At 34.5% G+C, this 22,429-nt stretch overlaps 1 protein-coding gene and 1 long non-coding RNA gene across 2 annotated transcripts in view; one reads left to right on the top strand and one right to left on the bottom strand.

The window, feature by feature from the left end:
- The window catches only part of LOC145252852 (DNA-directed RNA polymerase I subunit RPA49-like), a 32,138-nt gene extending 27,270 nt beyond the window's left edge, over positions 1-4,868 (bottom strand). Inside the window, exons 1-2 of the mRNA XM_080112866.1 lie at positions 4,750-4,868; positions 93-196 (exon numbers count right to left, since the gene is read on the bottom strand). Of these exons, the coding sequence (XP_079968992.1) occupies positions 93-196; positions 4,750-4,789 (144 nt within the window). The 5' untranslated portion in view covers positions 4,790-4,868. The remainder of the gene's footprint in view (positions 1-92; positions 197-4,749) is intronic.
- A 408-nt stretch (positions 4,869-5,276) lies between these two features.
- On the top strand, positions 5,277-13,846 carry LOC145252845 (uncharacterized). Its single transcript, XR_013863690.1, has 3 exons — positions 5,277-5,513; positions 11,500-11,643; positions 13,682-13,846. It is a non-coding gene; the product is annotated as an uncharacterized LOC145252845 (long non-coding RNA).
- Positions 13,847-22,429: the final 8,583 nt, after the last annotated feature.

The following is a 22,429-nucleotide window of genomic DNA, read 5'->3' as shown; positions in this document are numbered from 1 at the left end:
TTCATTACAAATATTGGTTTACAAATTGAAGCTGGTGTTGTAAAGATGCACACAAACGACATATGAACAAGAAATTTGATAAAACAACTCACCAAAAATTTTTTGCTTTTCTTTCCATCAGACTGAGTTTGTTTAAAGCTGTCAAATTTGATTTTTCTTCGTTTTTTATGGTTAAAAGATGCATGAGTAAAAGTGGCTGAAAAATTTTAAAAAATCAAATTTTTGGATTTTGTAATTCAAAACTTTTTTTATTACAATTCAGTTTAATAGCTTAGTGATTTTTTAAAATAAAAACTTCTATCAAAATTTTGTAATAGTTTAAATATAAAAAGAAAAAAAACTAACTATAATTTCTATTTTTATTAAAAAATAAAATAAAAAAAATTTCTCATATTCACAATAGCTCTAATATGCACATTGGAAAGTTAAACATGTCTGATGAGGGAGGATTTTCCGAAATATTACAAGACAGATCTTCGATATGACTATACTGATACAAGTAAGAACACCATACATGAAAAATATTTAAAAATAAAAACATATATTTTATTAATAAAATACATAGCTTATTCTGTTACATATCTTAATTTATTTCAGTTTGTCTTTATCTGTTACACTTCTGCATTATATTAACTTTTATAAATTTATATTTATTTATAAATAATAATTTCTATTAACTCAACATGAAGTGCTGTCACCAAAAAAAAAAAAATCTCCATATTACTTTGTCACCTTTTTTGGTTTAATGGCGGCAAGTGTCAGATTTTAAGAAATAAACTTCAAGCTAAACTATCTCTGGCCAGGTCTTTATTTATATATTTTTCCCTCAGGTTTATTTTTGGTTTATTTTTATCATTTCCTTCCATGTTTTCTTTGGTCTTCCCCATGAACTGAACCTGCAACTGTTCTATATTTACTAATTCAAGAACTTTCATCCATTCTTTTAATGTGGTCATATCATTGATGTCTCCTATACTGCACACTCTCCCTATACTGTCCAGATTTAATCTTCCGCTGAGGTCATCAGAACTAAGTGTGTCTTTAAGACCAACATTACATTGCATGCATTTTTTAATTTTTATTTATGAAAAGAGCTTCAGGAATTTTTAATTAAAAGGAAATTTAATTATTATAATCTGTTGGCATGTCTTTCGATTGCTGCATACAATAATTCAAGGATTTTTATTTTCCCCACATTAAAAACCAACCATGCGTCCAACTCTGCCCTTGTGGGCAGGCAAGTGAATAGAGACAACCTATGACCCTTTGAGCCAACCTCAGTATATTAAATATTGATTAGATAAAAAAGAAAAGGTTAGACAAGTTCAACAATATCAATGTTTTTTTGTTTGCTTTTTTTTATTCAATTTTCACCCCAAACAAGGCACAGTGCCACTTTGAAGCAGGGGGCTACTATCAGGGACTTAATTAGCAGGGTCATTATGAAGGGAGATGAGTAGAAAGATGTTTGTTAACATTACACTTGAACTTCTGCATATCAGTGCAGTTGGGAAAGCAGAATCCCGGAAGAGAGTTCCAAAAACCCGCAGTTCTGGGGAAGAAACTATTGGAGTAAAAGGCTTTCTTGCACCTAGGGATCTCTACTGTAAAGGGATGAGACTTAGTAGCTTGTCAGGTTTGTCGGGGGTAGTTACGTCAGGGAGGTACAAGTGTTTGCAGTTCCTCAGAGCATTCACCATTAAAGTATTTGTAGAACAGGCAGAGGGATGCAACATCTCGTCGACGGGACAGAGGTTGAAGCCTAGATGACAGTTCAGGACCTATCAGGTTGGCGACTCTCTTTTGAACCCTGTCCAGGAGCGAGAGACAAGCAGCAGATGCACCAGCCCAGATGTGACAACAGTACTCCATACATGGGCGAATGGTAGCCCTATAGAGGTATAGGATACTGTCAGGCATAATTAGTTTTCTAGCACGGTAGAGGGAGCCAACCTTCCTTGCAGCAGCCTTGGCAATGCTCTCAATGTATCTATTCCAGTTCATATTCCCTGTAAACGTTAGGCCGAGGAGTTTAAAAGAAGTACTTTCAGGCAGTGTGTTCTTGGCCATTGCTATTGGTTGCAGAGAAGGTTTCTTGTAGTTATTGAAGGAAACAAGCTTAGTCTTAGCAGCATTGAATGTGACCATCCATTTTTGTCCCCATTCCACTACAGATTGGAGGTCATCCTCTAGTGTTCAGCAACTGTAACAGAATTAATCAACAAAAACTTTTTACAACAACCAATTTTCACAAAGGATTTTAAAATTCATTGTGATGTCATAATAGATCCATTCTTTCCCCTCTCTCCTCTTATTTCCTTTATCTCACTTTCTCTTAATTATTTACATCACTCCATTTCTCTCATCATTTCATGATTTGCTCTTACCTTCTACAATCTAAAACATACAAGGTCCTCAAAATTTTTAGGATTAAATGCTTAGAAGAAATGCCTTTGATATCGTTCGACTAAAAAATGTTTTGCTTTTTTTTTTTAATTTGATCCAACAAAAAAAAAAAGTGAATTATAATGAAGATTTGCTTTTCAGAATTTTTGAGATGAGGATTGATTATTCATATTATTTGGATTCATCGAACTACTGTTCTCATCTCGAGTGTCATTTTCACAACCTTTCGAGTTCAGGTATATCTTGTCAAACTCAAGAACAGAATTTCAAACTGAAGCCATTATTTAATCCACGAGGGTAATATGCTCTTGTTTTGTCAGCCATGACTGGATAGAACTCTTAAGTAATTCGCAATTGTATTTTGAGAGTCGCCAGCACTGTGGATTCAACCTTCAGAAGAATGTAACTTTATGACTGAATTTACCAAGTACTTTATCCACTATGCCACAAGACCTTGCAGATGAAGCTCAATAGAAAGATTTCCGGAGTTCAAACAATCCAAATATGTATAATGAGTTTTATTTATGAAAATAACAAACTTGACTTCTTGGGAATATATTTGCCAGCATTTCTTTTCCACAAATGAGAAGTTCTTGGAAAGAAACTCTGTTCATGGAACTTTTACTTGATGTAAGTCATATGAAGGAAGAAAATGGAAGTTATTTGCAGTTGTGGTAACCAGACAGGTGCTTACTGTGAATGTCTAACAAGGATAGACCAGAGCTTGAAGCTCAGTTGAGCACCTACCATGAAAATAATGATTGAGCAGAGAGAAACTAGCAACAGCTGTGAAGAAGAAAAGAGATCATTCTTCAACTAGATTGTGAATTCAATTTGGTAGTCTGTGGCACCTTCAGATATGTGGCAGCAGTACGCTATCTCAAGACATATTTGACTTCTATTGTTTGAATTATTCAGATTAATCTTGTTATCTTGAGTGTTATTTTCACAATGTTTTGGCTGATGTAACCTTCGACCTTCTCCAGGTGTATTTTTTTGGCTGAAACATTGTAAAAATAACACTCAAGATGAGAAAAGGACTTCAAATAATACAAATTATCAATTTTCATCTCAAAAACTCAGAAATACTCAGTTGTTAGGTAGAGGCGATACATTCTGAAGCAGTAAAATGATCCAACCATTTTTCCAGCAATCTTAGCAACAGATTAAACATGTTTTCAATTTCAGATTTGGAATAAAAGTAAGTCCAGGGAGCTTATGGAAGCAATATGTTTTCTGTAGCAGAAAGTCGTTCGTTCCAACTGACACAAACCAAGTATCTGAGAACTGCTTGTGAAAGGAGAAATTATTTTTACAGGTGTTAAAAGTAATAATAAATAAAGCTATTTTTCCCCATTACACAAAATTTGTTGAATTTATTTATAATTTTCTAGCTTGCTCTCTCAAATGCTTGTTAACCCCCCCCCCTCCCGCCCCCCCGTAAAACGTTTGCAACAATTAATCGTCTCGCTAGAACAGTCAACAATTTACCTCACTCTAAAATGCCTAAAACTAAACGAACATTCCATAAATAAAATTTATTTCCCAGAACTGCCCATCTGTGGAATATTATAATACAGTGGGGTGGCGCTTCCTAGTTGATTATAGCATGGTCATTTTCAAATCTAATGTAAACGAGTTCTTGTTGTGCCGTTCTTTTAAATAATCAAGCTCTACAAGTTACTGATCAGGTTGTCTCACCATGTACTTAACACTTACTAAGCCTTATCCTAGAGTGGCCTCCGACCATTTATTAGTGCTGACTCCCCTCCGCAAAGAAAGAAAATATATATCGTGGGAATGTGGAAAATCCAGCTCCCTACAAAAGGGAGGGGAGCGAAAATTGCATAGCTTGGACTCGCTGGCATTGTCCAGTGAAAATGGAGAGCAATAAACCCCCACATTGAGATAATGCCTGGGAGGACAGTCTTCTGTGGTCGAATAGAGTCATATGTCATTTTAGTATTAGCCCGAGAGCCTAAAGTCCGGTATTTCCCTGGAGGATTGCACAATAATCAACAATATCGGTTCTGGGATCTAAATATATTGTATTATTCTGACTAATATTTTCTAGTCGAACGAGGCGGAATCTTGATAAAATTTTGAACTGAACGTTTTTATTTAATGTACGATGCGAAATTGTTTCATTTCGTCGGTGGTTAGAAATATTAATTTATGCTTGTTTTCGTTTTTATTGCCCGTGATGAAGATTGAACCTTCAATCTCCAGATCTTGATTGTTAACCGCTACTCCATGAGTCGACATTAACATTTCAACTCTGTCATGGCTAACGGAATAATCCACATCAAAAAATAAATAAATAATCACAAAATCCATATTTACCGAGTTTTACTGTGGGTCGTTCGGAGTCAACGTGAAACATATTCGTTTAAAGTAGACACGTGCGTTATTGTAGCGTCAATAGAGCAGTCAGGCAGGGTCTTAGACGTAATAAGACTTACCACGCGCACAATGTTTACTACGAAAACTAAATTGCGAAAAATAAATAAATAAATAGGAGTAAAATCTAAAAAATATGTAATTCATAACAATTTGCAATTTTTCTTTAAATTATAAAACAGGAATTTTTATTTATATTCAAATATTTGAAAGTATTAAATAAAAATAATCCGCAATAGGAAAAAAATATATAAATCTAAAAGAAAAATGGTTTATAAAAACAGAAAAATACCGGACAAGAAATAAAATAATTAAATTATGCATTTTTCAATTAAAATAATTTAGCATTTACTTTATGTTTTGACAAAGGTTTGACATATATTTTATTCCAAAGGGTGTTTTATCACGACGTCCGTGGTTTTGTTCGGTAAATGGTTTGTTGGTGAGTCTAAATTTTGATGTCGCGTTATGAATATTATTGAAGGTCGAGCTGACTGTCAGCTTGATTACCTTGGCGGAGAGGTCGTTTCGTTTGAGGGCGACAAACTGGTAGCCCATTGTGAAAAATTGTATTTTTGTGATTCCTTCACAAATTCCAGTCATGAAGGGGATTTTGGATCTCAGTGCCGAAGAACTCGGAATGGCTGCAGTCGGTGTTGGCACCGCCATGATTAACAACTCTATGAAAGCTCGTCCACTTTATGCTGGTGCGTTCTTTTTCGCCTTTTTCTTACGTTTTGTTATTAAAAAGAAATGATTCTAGAAAATATTTGAAATGATGATATAAAATTAATGTCCAGTGATTTATTTAATGGTCAGTGTAAACTGGGTGTCCCACTGAAGACTTACCTGCAAAGGGTGTTTATTCTGAAAGCCGTTCTTAACATGGCGAGGTTGGAGGTGTTTATTCCTAAAGCCGTCCTTAACATATGGAGATTGGGGGGGGGGGTAATACCCCTCAATTCAGCAAGTAAGTCTTCAGTGGGACAACCAGACCACATTGACCTATTTAATTTTAATAATCTCGGGCATTTTTAACAATAGCCAAGGGAAGGGGTAAAAAATAAATAAACATACAACAAATAAATGCTACCAAAGGCAATAAAAAGTCAATGTGCGCTCGCTCGACTAAAGACTTACCGTTGGCGTTAAACAATTGATTTTTTTAGAGGGTATGTTTTGAACGAATATCACATTTAAAATTGTTACCGACGGGTAGATTTTATATTAAGACTTTTATTATCCGAGGTATTCTCTGCTGTTTTCACTAATGGCCATGTTTGTTTTTACGCGTGTGTAGTTGAATTTTTATCATTAAAAAGAAATGTTAAAAAATATTTGCAATGATAATATAAAATTAATATCCAGTAATTTGTTTAAGGTGCTAGTGCACTTACTGATCCGCGCTATTTTTTAATCGTATTTCCAAGTTTAATTAAAGTTTTGTTTTTTTTATTCAATTGTAAGGTTAAAGTATAGAATAGGTACAAATCACCCTCCCCTCCTCATGTTAAGAATGGCTTTTTAAATAATAACGTTATTTCAGCACGGATCAATAAGTGCACTAGTACCAATTTTAATAATCTCAGGCACTTTTAACAATAGCCAGTAAAACAAAAGGTAAACGTGTCCAATAGCTGACCCTTATTAGGGGTTCTATTTATTGCCTCCCCACGAGAGTAGAGTTAGACACAAGGTCGGTTTTTAATGTGAGGAAGTCCAACTCACGAAAAAGGGGTACTCTGGATAGGAACAAAAATTTAAATTGCCTCAGTCATGAAGGATTTCTCCTCCATTGTACAGAAAAGGTGAAGTGTACTATCAGAACAGACACTACACTTTGTGGTTTTTATCATTTATTTTCTGTAAATGTAAAAATTACAAATATTAAACAAAAAATAAACAATTAGATACAAGGCCAACTCAAAAAATGGGAGGTGGTCTGTACTCATCCTGTTGGCTGACTCGTCTTGTTGAGAAAATAAGGGAAGCACCAATGCCGAGGGGGGGATTATGAGAGGGTCGGTTCTACTCCAAGGTGTCTTCGACTCTGCCATTTTACATCTATGAGGCATGATTAGCGTGTATGTACTGGGAGGAGTGGTGGGAGGCGCTGACCCTTGGAAACATTGAATTGCCAAAAATTTTGCAGCTAATTCTACCCCATGTGATCAAGGCCGCCACCCCCTCCTCTTTTTCTTCCTGTGTCTGAAAACACATTATGCGACATACAAAAATATGTGCATGATTTTGCCAAGTTAATCAAAAACCTTGATTCCAGTAAAGCAATTGGCCCTGACAGCATTCCTATTATAGTGTTGAAAAAGCTTCAACCAGAATTAGCTCCCATACTTAAAAGCTATTTAAGGGTTGTCTTAAGGAGAATTGCTTCCCAACACCCTGGAAAATCTCATTATTATTATTGTATAGTCTCAGGACCCCTAGGTTGGGAACAGTCGTAATTAGTAAGTTCCCCGCTGCAACAAAAACCCAGTAGCCGTCTCTTATTGATCGTCTAGTTGTTTAATTTCTGGTTGTTATAGTAACGGCTAAGACGACAGAGTTATTTCCCCCTTGACTGTGCATTTTTCATTTCTCAACTTTCTATAGCTGTCATACCTGTCAAAATAAAGATTCCGGTGAACCCGAATTTGAGATGCACACAAAGGTTAGACGTAACTCAGCATAACAAATCAAGACGTAAGACACACTGGCTTTTCATATAAAAATATATTTTGTTTTCAAATTATATTTTTCGTTTTACACAGAGATCGTCAATAGTTCAAACTTTAACAGTGTGGCTTACTGTTCATTTCAGTGATGGAGACGGGTGTGTGGAAACCTTATACTCTCGACAGTCGCACGCTTCCTAACTCTTTCTTCTTCTTCTTCTTCTCTCTTCTCTCCTCCTTCTTCTTCTCCTTCTTCTGCTTTTCGTTAGATTCCAAAAATCACCGCTTATATTGGCATATCTTTCGCTTGGTTTTTTCCAATCCACGCGATCTGTCAATCAACTGCTCGATAATAGAACACGCATTCTGTTTTGACAATTTTTCGCCACCTCCTGACCCAGAATCATCGTGCGATTTATCTTCAGCTGATCGACACGTGAATTTATCACTCATGCTAAATTCTATACATTCCAGAGTTCCGAGGAATGTCACATTTCCTTGTTTTGTAAACAAAAAAATCGTCGTCTGATTTCTCTTGTTTACGACGTAAGCACTTTCTCGTTTCGACTGGTGGACAATCGATTATTCGATGCCCACTCTTTTAAATCTTTTATTAAAGAAGTTTTTTCTTTTCAGTTATGTATCGGATGGTTCCAGCCATCCATTACATAACATTATGTCCCATATTTAAAAATTCAGATGATTAGTCATCCCCTTCTCAATACAGACCAATCTCCTGTGCATCATGAGTAGAACTGTGACAACAGCATATTCTTTTCATTGTTTTGACTCTTGAGTATATATCTATTAATATCTTATATGTTTTTATATAGACGGATGTGGTTCTCAGTTGATTAAGTGTGTTTAACTGTGTCGGATATATACCCGAGAGTCCAAAGAATAAAAAGAATATGCTGTTGTCACAGCCCTACTCATGAGTAAGTTGCTGGAATCTGTGTTAAATGGAGAAGTCAACCACCTCAGCAAAAATAACCTCATCAGTGACATGCAATATGGTTTCCGTTCTGCTGCAGATGTGCTAACAGTTATATTTCATAGGATTAGCGAATCTCTCGACGGAGGCTTCCTTTCTAAGGCAATTTCCCTTGAAATATCAAAGGCCTTTGATAGGGTATGGCATAAAGGTCTACTCCATAAAATCTCCAGCTATGGTATGGAATCATTTCTCTCTGATAGGTTCATAAGGGTAGTGGTTCATACGCAGAAATCAGAGGCTCACAGTATTAATGCTGGAGTCCTTCAAGGGTCCATCCTGAACCCAACTTTCTTTCTGATCTACATCAATGATCTCCCAAATCACATCCTAAGATCATTCGTAGACATTTATGCTAACAGCATTACCATCTATGGCAATACTTCAAAGGCCATAAACGACAAAGTTCTCTCTGATTCTCTCTCCTCATCTTGATCACATGGGGGAAAGGGTGGCTGGTTAATTTTAATGCATGTAAAACCAAGCTTCTATCTTTCCATCATCAACACTCTGATCTCCGTCTGGCATCAATTGTCTTGTCTTGGGGAGGCTCCATGTTTTGACAAGCTTCTAGGTCTGGCCTTTACTCCTGATATGAGATGGAACACGTACATCAAATCCGTTGCCAACACTGCTGGAAAAATGGTGCGATTGTTCTACCGTTTCTGTTAATGCAATTCTCTACCAGTATAAGAGCCAAGGATGGAGTACTGTTGCAACATCTGGGCAGGAGCTCCTAGAAGCAGCTTATCCTATCTTGACAGCGTTCAAAATAGACTTCGTAGCCTAGTGAGGGATGCCCTTTTCTCTTCCCTCTTTCTCACAGAAGAGCCGTACCCTTAACTAATCCAATTTACCAAATTTCCACTACTAATGATTACTACGACATTTTCCCATTTGACTACTGTACATTCATAAACCCTTAACCTCAAGTGGCTTGATAAGTGGTCGCTTCTTTGTAAAAAAAAAAAAAAGAAATAAAAAGCCAAATTGAAAAAACAAAGAGTGTATGTGTATTTATATAAACATATTTTTTACGTCATTATTGTTATTTTTTTGTATGCTTGCATAGATAAGTGATGTTTTAAACGGACGCATTTCATATATATTTATATATTGAAGAGTTTAGCTCCCAAATATTTGCATCTTTTTTATGAAGATTTTCCCCCCCCCAAAAAAAAAAATAAATAAAAATATGAAAGTTTATTTGTTAATTATTTTATCTTTTCCATGCGATTTGACAATATTTACAGATTTTTGAGTATTCTGAAAATGAATATCGCATGTAATATTGTCGTCAACAAATAGTTTGTATATAATAACGCTTTGCTTTCCGATGGCAGGCCAAACAAGGCACGTGCATGCATTGTTTGGTTGATGACAAGACTATTTGTCAGCGACAATTTTACATGTGCTATTCGTTTTCAGAATACCCGAAAACTTATGTCATCAAATTAAGAGGTGAATGTAAAAAGCGGGAAGAAACAACAAATTGACCTTTTTTTAATATTGAACATTTTCTTTATTCATGCTATATTGAAGATGTTGAATCTAGACTAAATTGAAGAGGTTAGCTTCCAAATATTTGCGTTTTTTAATTATTAATCAAAAACATAAGGAAGTTTATTTAACGAAGTAAAACGCACTTATTTTTTGGCAATAATTTTGTTTTTATTCAAAATATTTTTTTTTGTCAATTTGCAGTTCCTTCCACTATCACATTTGTTTTTTCTTATATAATAACATCATGCTTTCCACTTTTCCTAAAAAAAAAAAGTTTGTCTATATTGACCGATGATGTGTTTTTTTTTACATGACCATCTCCAGCCATCAATGGACAGCAAATTGCGTTGCAATCTGCATGGTAAATTACAGACTTCACTTGTCTCAGAATCCGGTAGGATGCCCCATCCCCATAAAAAAACAAGAACGAGCAGGAGATCTCCTACTCTGATCTGGGAAAGTTCATTTCCAGGACTGCATCTCTCTTGGAAGAGCTAGGAACACTTATTTCTGCAACTTTTCCGTGGATGATCTGGGTGGAATTCATTTAATGGCCAAGATCCTTTTTCAGAAATTTCCCAAGGAGTTAAAGAGGAAAATGATTGGGCTGACATACAATCCTTGTCTTCCCTATTGAAATTTACAGATGAAGCAATTAAGTGCTTACAGGTGAAATGAAGCACATCTACCAATTGCACATTTGACACTGGACGGAATTCTTCTCAGGAAACAACACAGAGACCCAAGATGATCTATTCCTTTCACATAGACACCAGCTCCTCGACTTTGCTTGGATATTCTCAAAGCTTGCTCCCACTTTCTGTTTGTAACTTTCACCAGAGGAAAGAAGTCTGTTAAATGCCTCCTGGACACAAGCAGTAGGCTGTCATATTTATTTGCTGGTGTGCTACTGGACTGGATTATAAATCCTTCCTCCTGCAAACGTCCCTTACAATTCCGTTACAATTCAACAAGTTTATACGAATCTGCTTCAGATGTAACAAGGTTGTCCACTTAGAATCGGTTTTCTATCATCTTGCGACAATCATATTTTTTTTTTCACCATATTTTGATTCACATGTGAAAAATTTCAAAATCTGAAAATATCACAATAAATCACATGAAATGTTTTATTTCTGAGTGAATCTGATGCCAAAACTCGAGTTTTCAATGTTATATCATGTTCCAAAATGAAAATATAATTATTAAAATGATGCATGGGCGACTTTACATGATTCAAAACGGAAAATAAATCAACAACTACTTGGAGTTACATGCTCAAATTTTCAAGATTTTTTATTTTCTGATATCCATCTGTGGTGCAAGTTACAACAAAATTTGTGCATATGCGTTTAAAATTCTTAAATTTCTGAATGATTTGACACGGAATTATTGATAATGTAAAGATTTTCTGTTTAATTATTTCTAAAAGTTTGACTTTTGAAAATAATCAGCATCATATTAAACAATCAACAATTCCTTTGGTTAATAAAGTAAATTGCCTTTTTTCTTTTTTGTTCATAGGAATCCAGCGTCATGTAGCTTTCGGTCTGATTGGTTTATGTGCAGGTTATTTCCTGAAGAGTTACCGTGAAGATTATACGCGAAGAAAGTGGGTGGCTTTTGAAGATTATATAGCAAGACATCCAGAGAAATTTGAGGAACCTCGTAAGTTTTTATTTATTTAATTTTTTTTTTTTTTTTTTTTTTACAAGAGTCATCAATTATCAAGGCCCAGAGGCCACTTGAGGATAAGAGTTAATGAATGTATGGTAGTCAATGAAACAATATCGTAGTAATTGTTAGTAGTGAAAATTTGGTAAATTGGGTTACTTAAAGGGAATGGCTCATCAAGAACTTGTTTACGTTAGACTTGAAGACTACCATATTGTAGTAAGCTGGAAAGCAGACAAACATGTGCAGTTCTAAGAAATAAGGTTTGTTTATGAAATCCACATTTAGGAGGACCATAGATTGGAGTTCAGATAGCATTTGCCATGAAAATAACGATAAAGCAGAAACAGTTATTTTGAAACTTAAGAATCTTGCAGGTTTTACAAACCAAAATTTATTGAATATTCTAACGTAAGAAACATCATGCAGTAAGTGAGATTGCTTCAGAATTTTTTCAGTTAAAATCTTGGGAGAATTTTTTTGTGCTTATTTAGAATTCTACTTAAAAAAAAAAAAGCTACAAACAAATCTTTATGATGTACGTACTCGTTATGGGACGAAGATGTCATATTTAAAAAATTACGTAAATTGATCAAGTATTTGCTTTTTAATTAAAAAAATACAAATTTCTGATCTTTAGTGATTTTAATATTAAATTATTTAAATTATAATTTAAAAAAAATTTAGAATTAAAATCACCAAAAATAAATTGTATAAATAATAATTTAGAAAATTTGGTATAAAAGTAACTAAAAATAAATTGTATAAATTATAATTTAAAAAATTTAGTATTAAAGTTACCAAAAATAAATTGTATAAATAATAATTTATAAAATTTAGTATTAAAATCACCAAAAATAAATTGTATAAATAATAATTTATAAAATTTAGTATTAAAATCACTAAAAATAAATTGTATAAATTATAAGACTGCTTTTGGTCTCAATAGTTCAAATCAAGTTATGCTGGATCAAAAACATGGCCGACTAAAAACACTATCTCGCTTCATCATAAAATATTATTTTAGTTCAAAAAATAAACTTGTTCAATTTACGTGATTTTTGAAATGTAACATGACAAGTAAGTACATCATAAAGATTTTAAGTGTAGTTCAGATAAAAACCTTGCTTTCGACATGGTTTGCAAACTGCAGACACTAACCATCGTTATGTTCTTCCGTTTTAAATAGCTAAATTTGCGATGTTATAACATCTGTGTCCTCGTGGGCCCATCAATAGGTGTTCGCTTACTAGAGTTATGAGTTCGCTTCGGGTACATGTCAATCTTTTTTCTTACAAAATTTTTCTTTTAGTTTTGCTTCTGGCTGATGTGACCCCATTTTTTTTTTTTTTTTTTTTTTTTTTTTTTTAACAGCCAACCAATGCCGGGCGCACCCCTCCCCACTAGTTATCTTTAAAGATCATGTCAAACCACATAGACCTATGCCCAGATAGGCACTTACATCTTTCGCATTACATGCACAGCCAGACTCAACTAGTGCTCTATACACGGCCAAACACAGCTAGCCCTCTATATGCAACTAGACTTAACTAGCCCTCACTACATGGCCAAACATAGTTAACCCTTCACATTCTTGTTGACTTTCAATCACAAAAACAATAAAATCAAAGTCCGTCTTTTGAATCATAATTAATATTTCTCTATAACATGGCATCAATTCTCAAAAATTCTGACACTCAACTGTGGTTGCATTAACTTGACTTTTTTTTTTTGTTGAAAATAGAAACTGACGCCGTAATTCACAATAACTCTTAACTTTGATGTGTTCTCTCAGCTGCTGAAACACTCGACTCCTTGTCTTTCAAATGTTTTCTTTCCTAATACAATCACTTCTCTGAGATGCGAATTAATGCCTTTATATTTTTACGCCAAATCTTATTCAAGTAATCTCATGTATTTTGCAAAATTCAAAATGCTAAGTAATCTGTAACAATTTCAAAGATTAAATTTTAGTTTTAAAAAATTGAAACAACTCATTTGTGATTGGTAAAATATTTTTTTTTTCTTTCAGCCAAAGTCTATTTCAAAGACTTTATACAACCGTGGACACCTATCCGTTAAATGGAGCTCTTCTTACCGAAACCACTGGAAGAAAAAGTTACGTATCGTTTGCATCAGAAAAATGTCAACACCAATTTGTACAGAATTAATTTGCAATAAAATGTTAGGATTCTAATCCATTGTTTCTTTTATTTCAAGACACTTTCAAACATCATCTAAAGATAATGGGTTAAAACTGTGAGTGACCAGTCATACAAAACTGCAAATTGTTGTCCATTCTAACTTGAATGAGATTTTTGTACCGATTAATTTTGAAGAGTTAAGAAAATTTTTATTTTATTTTTAATTAAAAAATTGATGTTTCAGAATTTTAAGATGCAGGTTGATGATTTGATTATGCAGACTACTGTACTATCTTTGAAACGTGGCACAATGGATAACGGTGTTAATAATCAATGCTCAAGTGACAGTCTTTTGGAGGTTTTAAGTTCAGTTCTCACTGCAGACAATATTAACTGCGACCTGGTCATGGCTGACAACATGAGAACAATCTGCCTCTGTGGATTAAAAATCAGGTTCTTATCCAGAAATGCCACATCAGACCACAGATTCCGGATTGTGAGAAAAAAGTGTTAGTTCTTATGAATATCCAATTCCTCTGTATTTAATTTCATATTCGTGCATTACGATTCAAATTTATCCATAAGCATCTTCTTTTGGTCATCCTTTATATACTTTTTTTGCATTATAAGTCTTTCTTCAGAAGATTGAATGTGTTCATATGGAAATGATACTAACCCTATGCAGGTTTAACTGGCTTCCTCCAAAAGAGGAAGTTCCATGGGAGTATGAAATTCACAGTCCCCAGTTGCATGTATGTTAGGAGAGATGAGGATGTTAGGTTTTTGCAATTCTTGCATTATCAATATCCTCCTACATATAGCGCCTGGAATTCCCAAATTGGTCACCCATCTGGTACTGACCAGGTTCAATGTTGCTTAACTTCAGCGATCTAATGAGAACCAATGTCAACGTGATGATATCGTATATGTTCATATTGTGTGCTGTAATTCATTTTTGATCTAAAAAAAAAAAAAAAAAAATTTCTTCTTTCCCAATTTCATTGAAATTTGTCATCTGCTAACAGCTGATTTACTCATCACTTTGGCATTTTCTGGTTGCTTGCCATAAATTGGGTCATATTCTGGATGAGTATCAAAATTCTGTATAGATTCCTGAGATCAACAAGACGAACTTGAACAAGGTTTGAGATTACGTCGAGCAAGATGTGAGAATAACATCCAAGATGAGAACAATAGTCCGAATAATCTAATTTATAAAACTCACTACGTCTGTCTGTCTCCATATTTTCAAACATTATCTCTTCCCAAACTAAAAACTGTAGAGCAGCACTAGAGACCTCAAATAATTAGATGTTTTTTATGGACCATTTTATGGGTATTTAGCCAATTAAAATAGTTTTTAAGGGTTCAAAATTGAAAAAAATCGTTATACATTTTGTACATTCATCTTAATTTATTTTTAATCAGTTCATATGCGTGTCGTGTTGGTACAGTGGTAACGTCACCAGTTTTGAATGTTTTGCTTTCGGTTTCAGTTCTAGCTGATAGTACCTAAATTTTTTTTTTTTTTTACTTTTGAAATCACAACTATAATATATATGAAATCTGGACAAATTAAAATATATTTAAGCGTATTTTACGACTAGTCAAAGCCAGGCACTCTCCCTCCCCTATGGTAGTCCTAATTATACAAATTGATTATTTTACTCAAGTTTGTAAACAACTGTTTTTATAAAGTTTTTAAAATTCCTTGAATTTTCATTCATTTTGACTTTATAACATAGGAAATGACTGGTTAATTGATTAATTCGGACTGTCAATTTAGATGTAGCAAGATCAATTCCATTCCATAGAAACACTCTTAGGGATGTTGTCAACCTTTACGTGATCCCACTTGTAAGTACCAGATTCTTTCTAGAAAAAATCTGGGAAACTAATCCCGACAACATTAGGATTACTTTTTATGAGCAAAATTATTTGTCTATCGTAGCATGACCAATTTAGCACTGGTTTCTTATGCTCAAACTGATTTCTTAAGCGCTTGTAGTTCGTCAGAGCATTCACCATTAAAGTACTTGTAAAACAAGCAGAGAGATACATATAACAAACAGCTAAATCCCACCCCTTCACAGTAGAAATCCCTAGGTGTAAGAAAGCCTTCTAATCCAATAGTTTCTTCCCCTGCTAGACTTTGGAACTCTGCTTTCCCAACCGTACTGACATGCAGAAGTTCAAATGTAATGTGAACAGACATCTTGCTACTCATTTCCCTTCATAATATCCCTGCAACTTATGTCTCCGATAGTAGCCCCCTACTTCAATGTGGCACTGTGCCTTGTTTAGGAAAAAAATTGAATGTAAAAAAAAAAAAGGACGAAAATATACAATTTAATGTATAATTATGTTACCACACTGGTTCTCATCAGATCACCAAAGTTAAGCAATGTTGAGCTTGGTTAATATCAGATGAATGACCACTCGGATATATGTGTGCATATATAATTGGTAAAACTGGTAATTAGTAAAAACTTGAAGAGAGTGCTCAATACTATTGCAGAGCAAATATGTGTTTTATTTATTTTTTTTTTTTTTATTACCGTCTTATCTGTTTTGCTACATGTTTGATGTTGGACCAGGTTTATGATCTAACAGCCTCGTCAATAACTAACAACCACTTCTGCGAGGCCTGACGTGGCTGTTAGATCGTAAACATGGTCCAACATCTGAAACATATGTAGCCAAAAAGATAAAACAGTAATATAAAAAATATATATATATATATTTCCTTATAATATATACTAATCCTTATTTAAGAAGCTCAATGTAATTACAAAGCAATATAATGAATAAATGACAAAAGTCTATATTCCAAAATTCATGATGTTGACCATCTTAATTTATTCCTTTAATTCAGTTGACTTTTACAATTCTTGATAGTATCTGTTTGAAAGTAATATTTTAAAGTTCACATACTTTCACTAATTGAATATTAGTCAATCTAGTATTAATAAACATTTTTCAAACTAATTGATATAATAATTAAGTGATTACTTTTGTGCTGCGAAACAGATACTGTCAAGAATTGTAAATGTCAAGTGAATTAAAGGAATAAATAAGATGGTCAACATGAACTTTGGAATATAGACTTTTGTCATACATTCACTAATATATGTGTGTGGCGATCTGTATACATATTCACCCATTATAAAATAATATAACACCACACCTGGAGCTTAACATTTGTCAATGTTCCACCTATGCCTATTTGATAGGATATTAAAAAAAAAAAAATATTTTGATAAATAATTCATTATGTTTGTAACTTTTTGAGATGAGGATTGATTATTCAGGTTCTTTGGACTACTTTTCTCATTTCAGTGTTATTATTTTTTACAATGTTCCAGTTGCAAGTATCCATGGTATATTGGATACAGTACTTGTTAAGGTTCCGCTGTAAAGTTACTCTTGTGGATGTTAATGGTTTAATCCTCAGTGCGGATGACACTTGGGGGTGGGGGTGGGTACTCGGGAGTCACCACTTATCAAGACCTGAAGGCCACTCAAGGATAAGGGTTAATGAATGTGAGGTGGTAATGTAGTGATCGTTAATGGTGTAAATTGGGTAGAATTTGATTATGGGGGCGGCTCAATAAAAATTTGTTTACATTGGATTTGAAGGCTTTGTTGTATTCAACTGGGAAGCAGGCAGGTAGTTCTGGGAAAGAAGCTTTGTTCATAATCTGCATTTAGATTTAGGTACAGATAGAGAGTGGGGAAAAGTGTTGATAGTGGTTGTAGCTAGTCGAGTGTTTATTTTAACAGTTTGGCAAGGGGAGGACTATAAACACTCAAAATATAATTGCAAATTATTTACACGTCTGACAGAATGGAAGCATGCTACCCCTGTGGTTCAAATAAGAGATTCTATTTAGAAATTCCAAGCTCACCTGAAGAAGGTCGTAGGTTACATTGGTCGAAACATAACAATAAAGATGAGGACCATAATCTGAAGAATCAAAATAATGTGGAAAAATACATTGTCGAACATTTAAAACCTTGATCTTCAACACCTGAGGACGTGTGAAACAGTACAAGTATCCTCAGCATGGTATGTAAAACAAAAAGAAAAAATATATGGATTTTTCATGATGAAGGCTCTTTTATGGGTTGAAATTCGAATTTAATTTTAATAAAAAAAAAATGTATTCATTGAAAAAAAAAAAAAAAAATTCTGCAATTATTTTTTAAGCGTTAAATTTTGAATTCTAATATTACAATTCCTCTTTAAAAACAGTGGATTTTTATTATTATTATTATTATTATTATTATTGTACCAGACACTTTTCTACAGGGAGGGGTAGCAAAAAATCGTTTTTTTTTTGTTTTTTTTTTACATAGGCATCACCACATCAAGGCCCAGAGGCCACTCAAGGATAAGGGTTAAAGAGTGTACAGTAGAAATTGGACAATATAGTAATCATTAGTAATGAAAATTTGGTAAATTTGATAACTTATATGGAACGGCTCATCAAGAACTTATTTACTTTAGACTTGAACACAACCATATTGTAGTCAGCCGGAAAGCAGGAAAACGGAAGACAATTCCACAGGCGTGCAGTTCTAAGAAAGAAGCTTTGTTCATGGAATCTACGTTTAGGTTTAGGCACAGATAAAGAGTGGGGGGAATTATTGATAGTGTTTACAGCTAGACGAGTATTTCTTGTGAAAGTTTGGCGAGGGGGGACCATAGATTGAAGCTCAGTCGAACACTTTCCATGAAAATAACGATACATCAGAGACAAACTCGCAACATCTCTTCTGTGAGATAGAGGTTGTAAGGAGGAGAAAAGGACATCTCCTACGAGGCTACGAAGTCTATTTTGAACTCTATCAAGGCAGGACAAGTCCTTTCTAGCAGCTCCTGCCCAGATGTGGCAACAGTATTCCATCCTTGGACGTACCTGGCTCTTATATAGATAGAGAATAGCATCAGCAGCGAGATATTTACCGGATCGATAGAAAGATCCCACCATTTTTCCAGCGGCCTTGGCAACAGATTTGATGTACGTGTTCCATTTAAGATCAGGAGTAATGGTCAAGCCCAGAAGCTTGTCAAAACTTGAGGCCTCCTGAAACATAACATATTATAACAAAAAGATGTTTCTTGAATTAGTTTAAAGTTTATAAAAACCGACCCAATTTCGCTTTTTTTTATGTACTCTTAGCTAAGTGGGTAAAGGATCGCCGTCATTATAAGGTTGCAAGTTGAAACGATGATGTAATATTTTTCTTTTTCGATTTTTAAGGTATTAATATTGAAATGAAACAGGGTTATTTATGCCATTTTTTCTCCCCCCCCCCCAATCACGTTCCCTGTTTTATTTTGTTTTTCTAAGTTTTAACATCGTTTGTTTTGCATCATGCTAGTTTTTGTTTTTTATATCACGTTAGTTTTTGTTTTTCCGATTTTTTTTGTTTTGTTTTTTTTTAAGTTTTAACATCGTTCACTTATTCTTTATTTTGCATCACGTTCGCTGTTTCTTTTCCTTTTCCTTTATAATATTTAAACAGGGTTATCAGGTTCGCTTATTTTGCATTTTGTTTTGATTTATCTCCCACCGCACTCGAGCACCGCTCGCTAGTCTTCTTCTATATATATAAAAGGCAAAATGTGTGTGGTCATTTCGTGTATGTCTTCAAAAGGCTTCTTTCGCACGCGCTCCCGGGGTCGTTACTATCGCTTAAAACTGTGTATATAGGTCCTATATCATAATATCTAGGAATTAGGAAAGCGCGTAGCGTATAGATTTATTTACGTCGATTTTTACAAAATTATTGTTATTTTGGCTTCTCCCGTGTTGATTGGGCTTTTTAGTTTTAACATCGTTCGCTTATTCTTTATTTTGCATCACGTTCGCTGTTTTTTTTTTTTATAATATTTAAACAGGGTTATCAGGTTCACTTATTTATTTTGCATTTTGTTTTGATTTATCCCCCACCGCACTTGAACACCGCCCGCTAGTCTATAATATAAATCTCACATGTCTTTAAATATATGTATGTATGTCTGCCTAAAACTTTCAACAGAGGCGATGGATTTTCACTGGATCGGTATCATTTTGAAATTCGACCCTTTGGACGACAAATATAGAAAAATTGGCTAAAAAGATTAATTCCTTCACCCTCAACTGAGCACTTCTCTTAAGGGAGGGGGTCGCTTTTTTCGCCGATATTTTCAAAAGTTATCCCCTCTTTTCGATGGACTAGCCTTAATTTAAACCTTCGCCACTTCCGGTTTGGTGATGGACGCAGCAGCAAAAAGGTTACATTTTTTTTTTTTTTATTTTCACGTTCTTTTCCTCCTTTGCGTACGGGTTTGAGCCTGTTTGCCTACTAACACTTTTTTTTTTTTTTTGCTCACGACACTCCTCCAAACACTTGGGCAACACAGAGCACCCAGATTATTTAAAACTAAAACATGGCAAATTTTAACAATCTTAAAATTAATCTGAAATAGAGTGGGGGGGGGGGTCGAAATTTGAAAGAATTTGTATTTTTTTCAATTAAAAAAAAAATTCAATGAACATCAATTACTGATATAATTTCAATATAAATCGGAGGAAATCAGATTGAATAATAAATTATAATGAAATATTTTTCTCAGGAAAAATTGCAATGAAAGGTGATTTGTTTTTATTCTTTCATAATTGTTCTGCAAAAAAAAAAAAAAATTAAAAGAAAAAAAAAGACGAATTCTATTCGTGGGAATGGAACCGGTTGTTGATATTTTAACATTCATGGGCAATATGAACTGGAAAAAATATATTGAGGACATTGGAAATGCTCCACGGAAGGTAGATTCCCTTTATCGTGCTAGAAGACTACTCACACCTGAGAGTATCCTATACCTGTACAAGGTCACCATTCGCCCACACATGGAGTATTGTTGCCACATCTGTGCTGGTGCATCTACCACTTGTCTCTCCCTCTTGGATAGGATCCAAAGGAGTTTTCAATCTAACAGGTCCCACTTTGTCCCATCACTGCAATGTTGCATCCCTGTGATTGCTTTACAAGTATCTTAATGGAATGTGCTTTGATGAACTCGTAGCACGTGTCCCCTCAATGTACACATCCTCAACAAATCTGCTTAGCAACAAAATCACACCCCTTCACTGTTGAGGTTCCTAAATGCCAGAAAGCCTTTTACTCTAATAGTTTCTTCCCTCAAACAGCAAGACTTTGGAATTCTCTTTCTCACTACCTGCTTCCCTGATTATACTGATATGCAGAAGTTTAAAGGTAATGTAAACCAACATCTTGTTAATCCCTCCTAGGTATGGTCCCAAATAGTAAGCCCCTTACATCCTTGTTGGGAGGGGGTGAAAATTATATATAATTATTACAATAATAATTTTTTTAATACAGACATCAGTGTTTCACCTTTTGGGAACCATCAGTGCAGGGTGACACGATTACTACCAATCGGGAGATTCGAACTTGGCCACGAAACCATCTGACTCCATTAGCAAGGAATAAACCTCACAGCCAATCTCAACCGCAAGAGATATTGTTAAAATTGTTAAATTTATTTTTTAAATGTCGTAATCATCCGGCCATAGTGATCTAATGATAATAACATCATGATCTATGCATGCAAACTTAGATGACCGACTTTCTATTTCAATTTTTAAGTGACGAACAATAATATATGTCAGCCTATGTCATGGTAACATATATTAAGCAAGTTTCTAACAGTATTTTTTATATTTTTTATTTTTAACTTATTTTCCCAAATTTGCCATGTTAAGCAGAAAGTCCTGTGCTATTTCAAATTTTCCAATACATCGGTAAACATTGTATGTTTTTCGAGCTGAATAAACATGTTACATTAAATAAAAACAAAAAAATTATTCAGTTAGGTAGAACATTAACTTATCTTGCCTTTGACATTTTTCGAATCTATGTATACAAACCATGAAAATCTCATTTAAAATTTGCAGAGGCAAGTAGTTTTTGAGATATAAAGACCTGTACTATGCACTATCATTCACTGGCGGTCATAAATAAACACCCCCAACCTCTCCATATTAAGAACGGCTTTCGGAATAAACACCCCCTAACCTCCCCATGTTAAAAATGGCTTTTGGAATAAATACCACCATTTGTTACGTTGCGCAAGGACCCCAGGTTGGGAACGGTTGTAGTTAGTAAGTTCCCCGCTGCAACAAAACTTAGCAGCCGACTTTTATTGATCGTCTAGTTTGTTTAGGACTTTGGTTGTCATGGTAACGGCCAAGACAGCAGAGTTATTTCCCCCTTGACTGTGCATTTTTTTCTCTTACTTGCCGTCAGCCGCTTGTCATAACAACGTTGCCGGCTGAAAGAAAATTAACATGCACTCAAAAATCAGACGTAACTCAGCACTCCAATTAAGACGTAAGACACGCTGGCTTTTTGTATAAAAATATATTTTGTTTTAGAAATATTTTTCTCGTTCTGTACATAAAGATTTTTAACAGTTCACAGTTTTAACGGTGCGGCTTACTTCTCTATCATTCAGTGATGGAGGGGGGGAGACGTTATGCTCTAGACAACCCACGTCTCCGCTCCTTTCTTTCTCCTTCTCTCTGCTGGACTCCAAAAATCACCTCCTTATATTGGCATGAGTTTCT

This window comes from Euprymna scolopes, chromosome 3 (genome assembly GCF_053919585.1).
Source record: "Euprymna scolopes isolate OS-2025 chromosome 3, ASM5391958v1, whole genome shotgun sequence".
Lineage (NCBI taxonomy): Eukaryota > Metazoa > Mollusca > Cephalopoda > Sepiida > Sepiolidae > Euprymna > Euprymna scolopes.
This window is presented reverse-complemented; position numbering and strand designations above follow the sequence as displayed.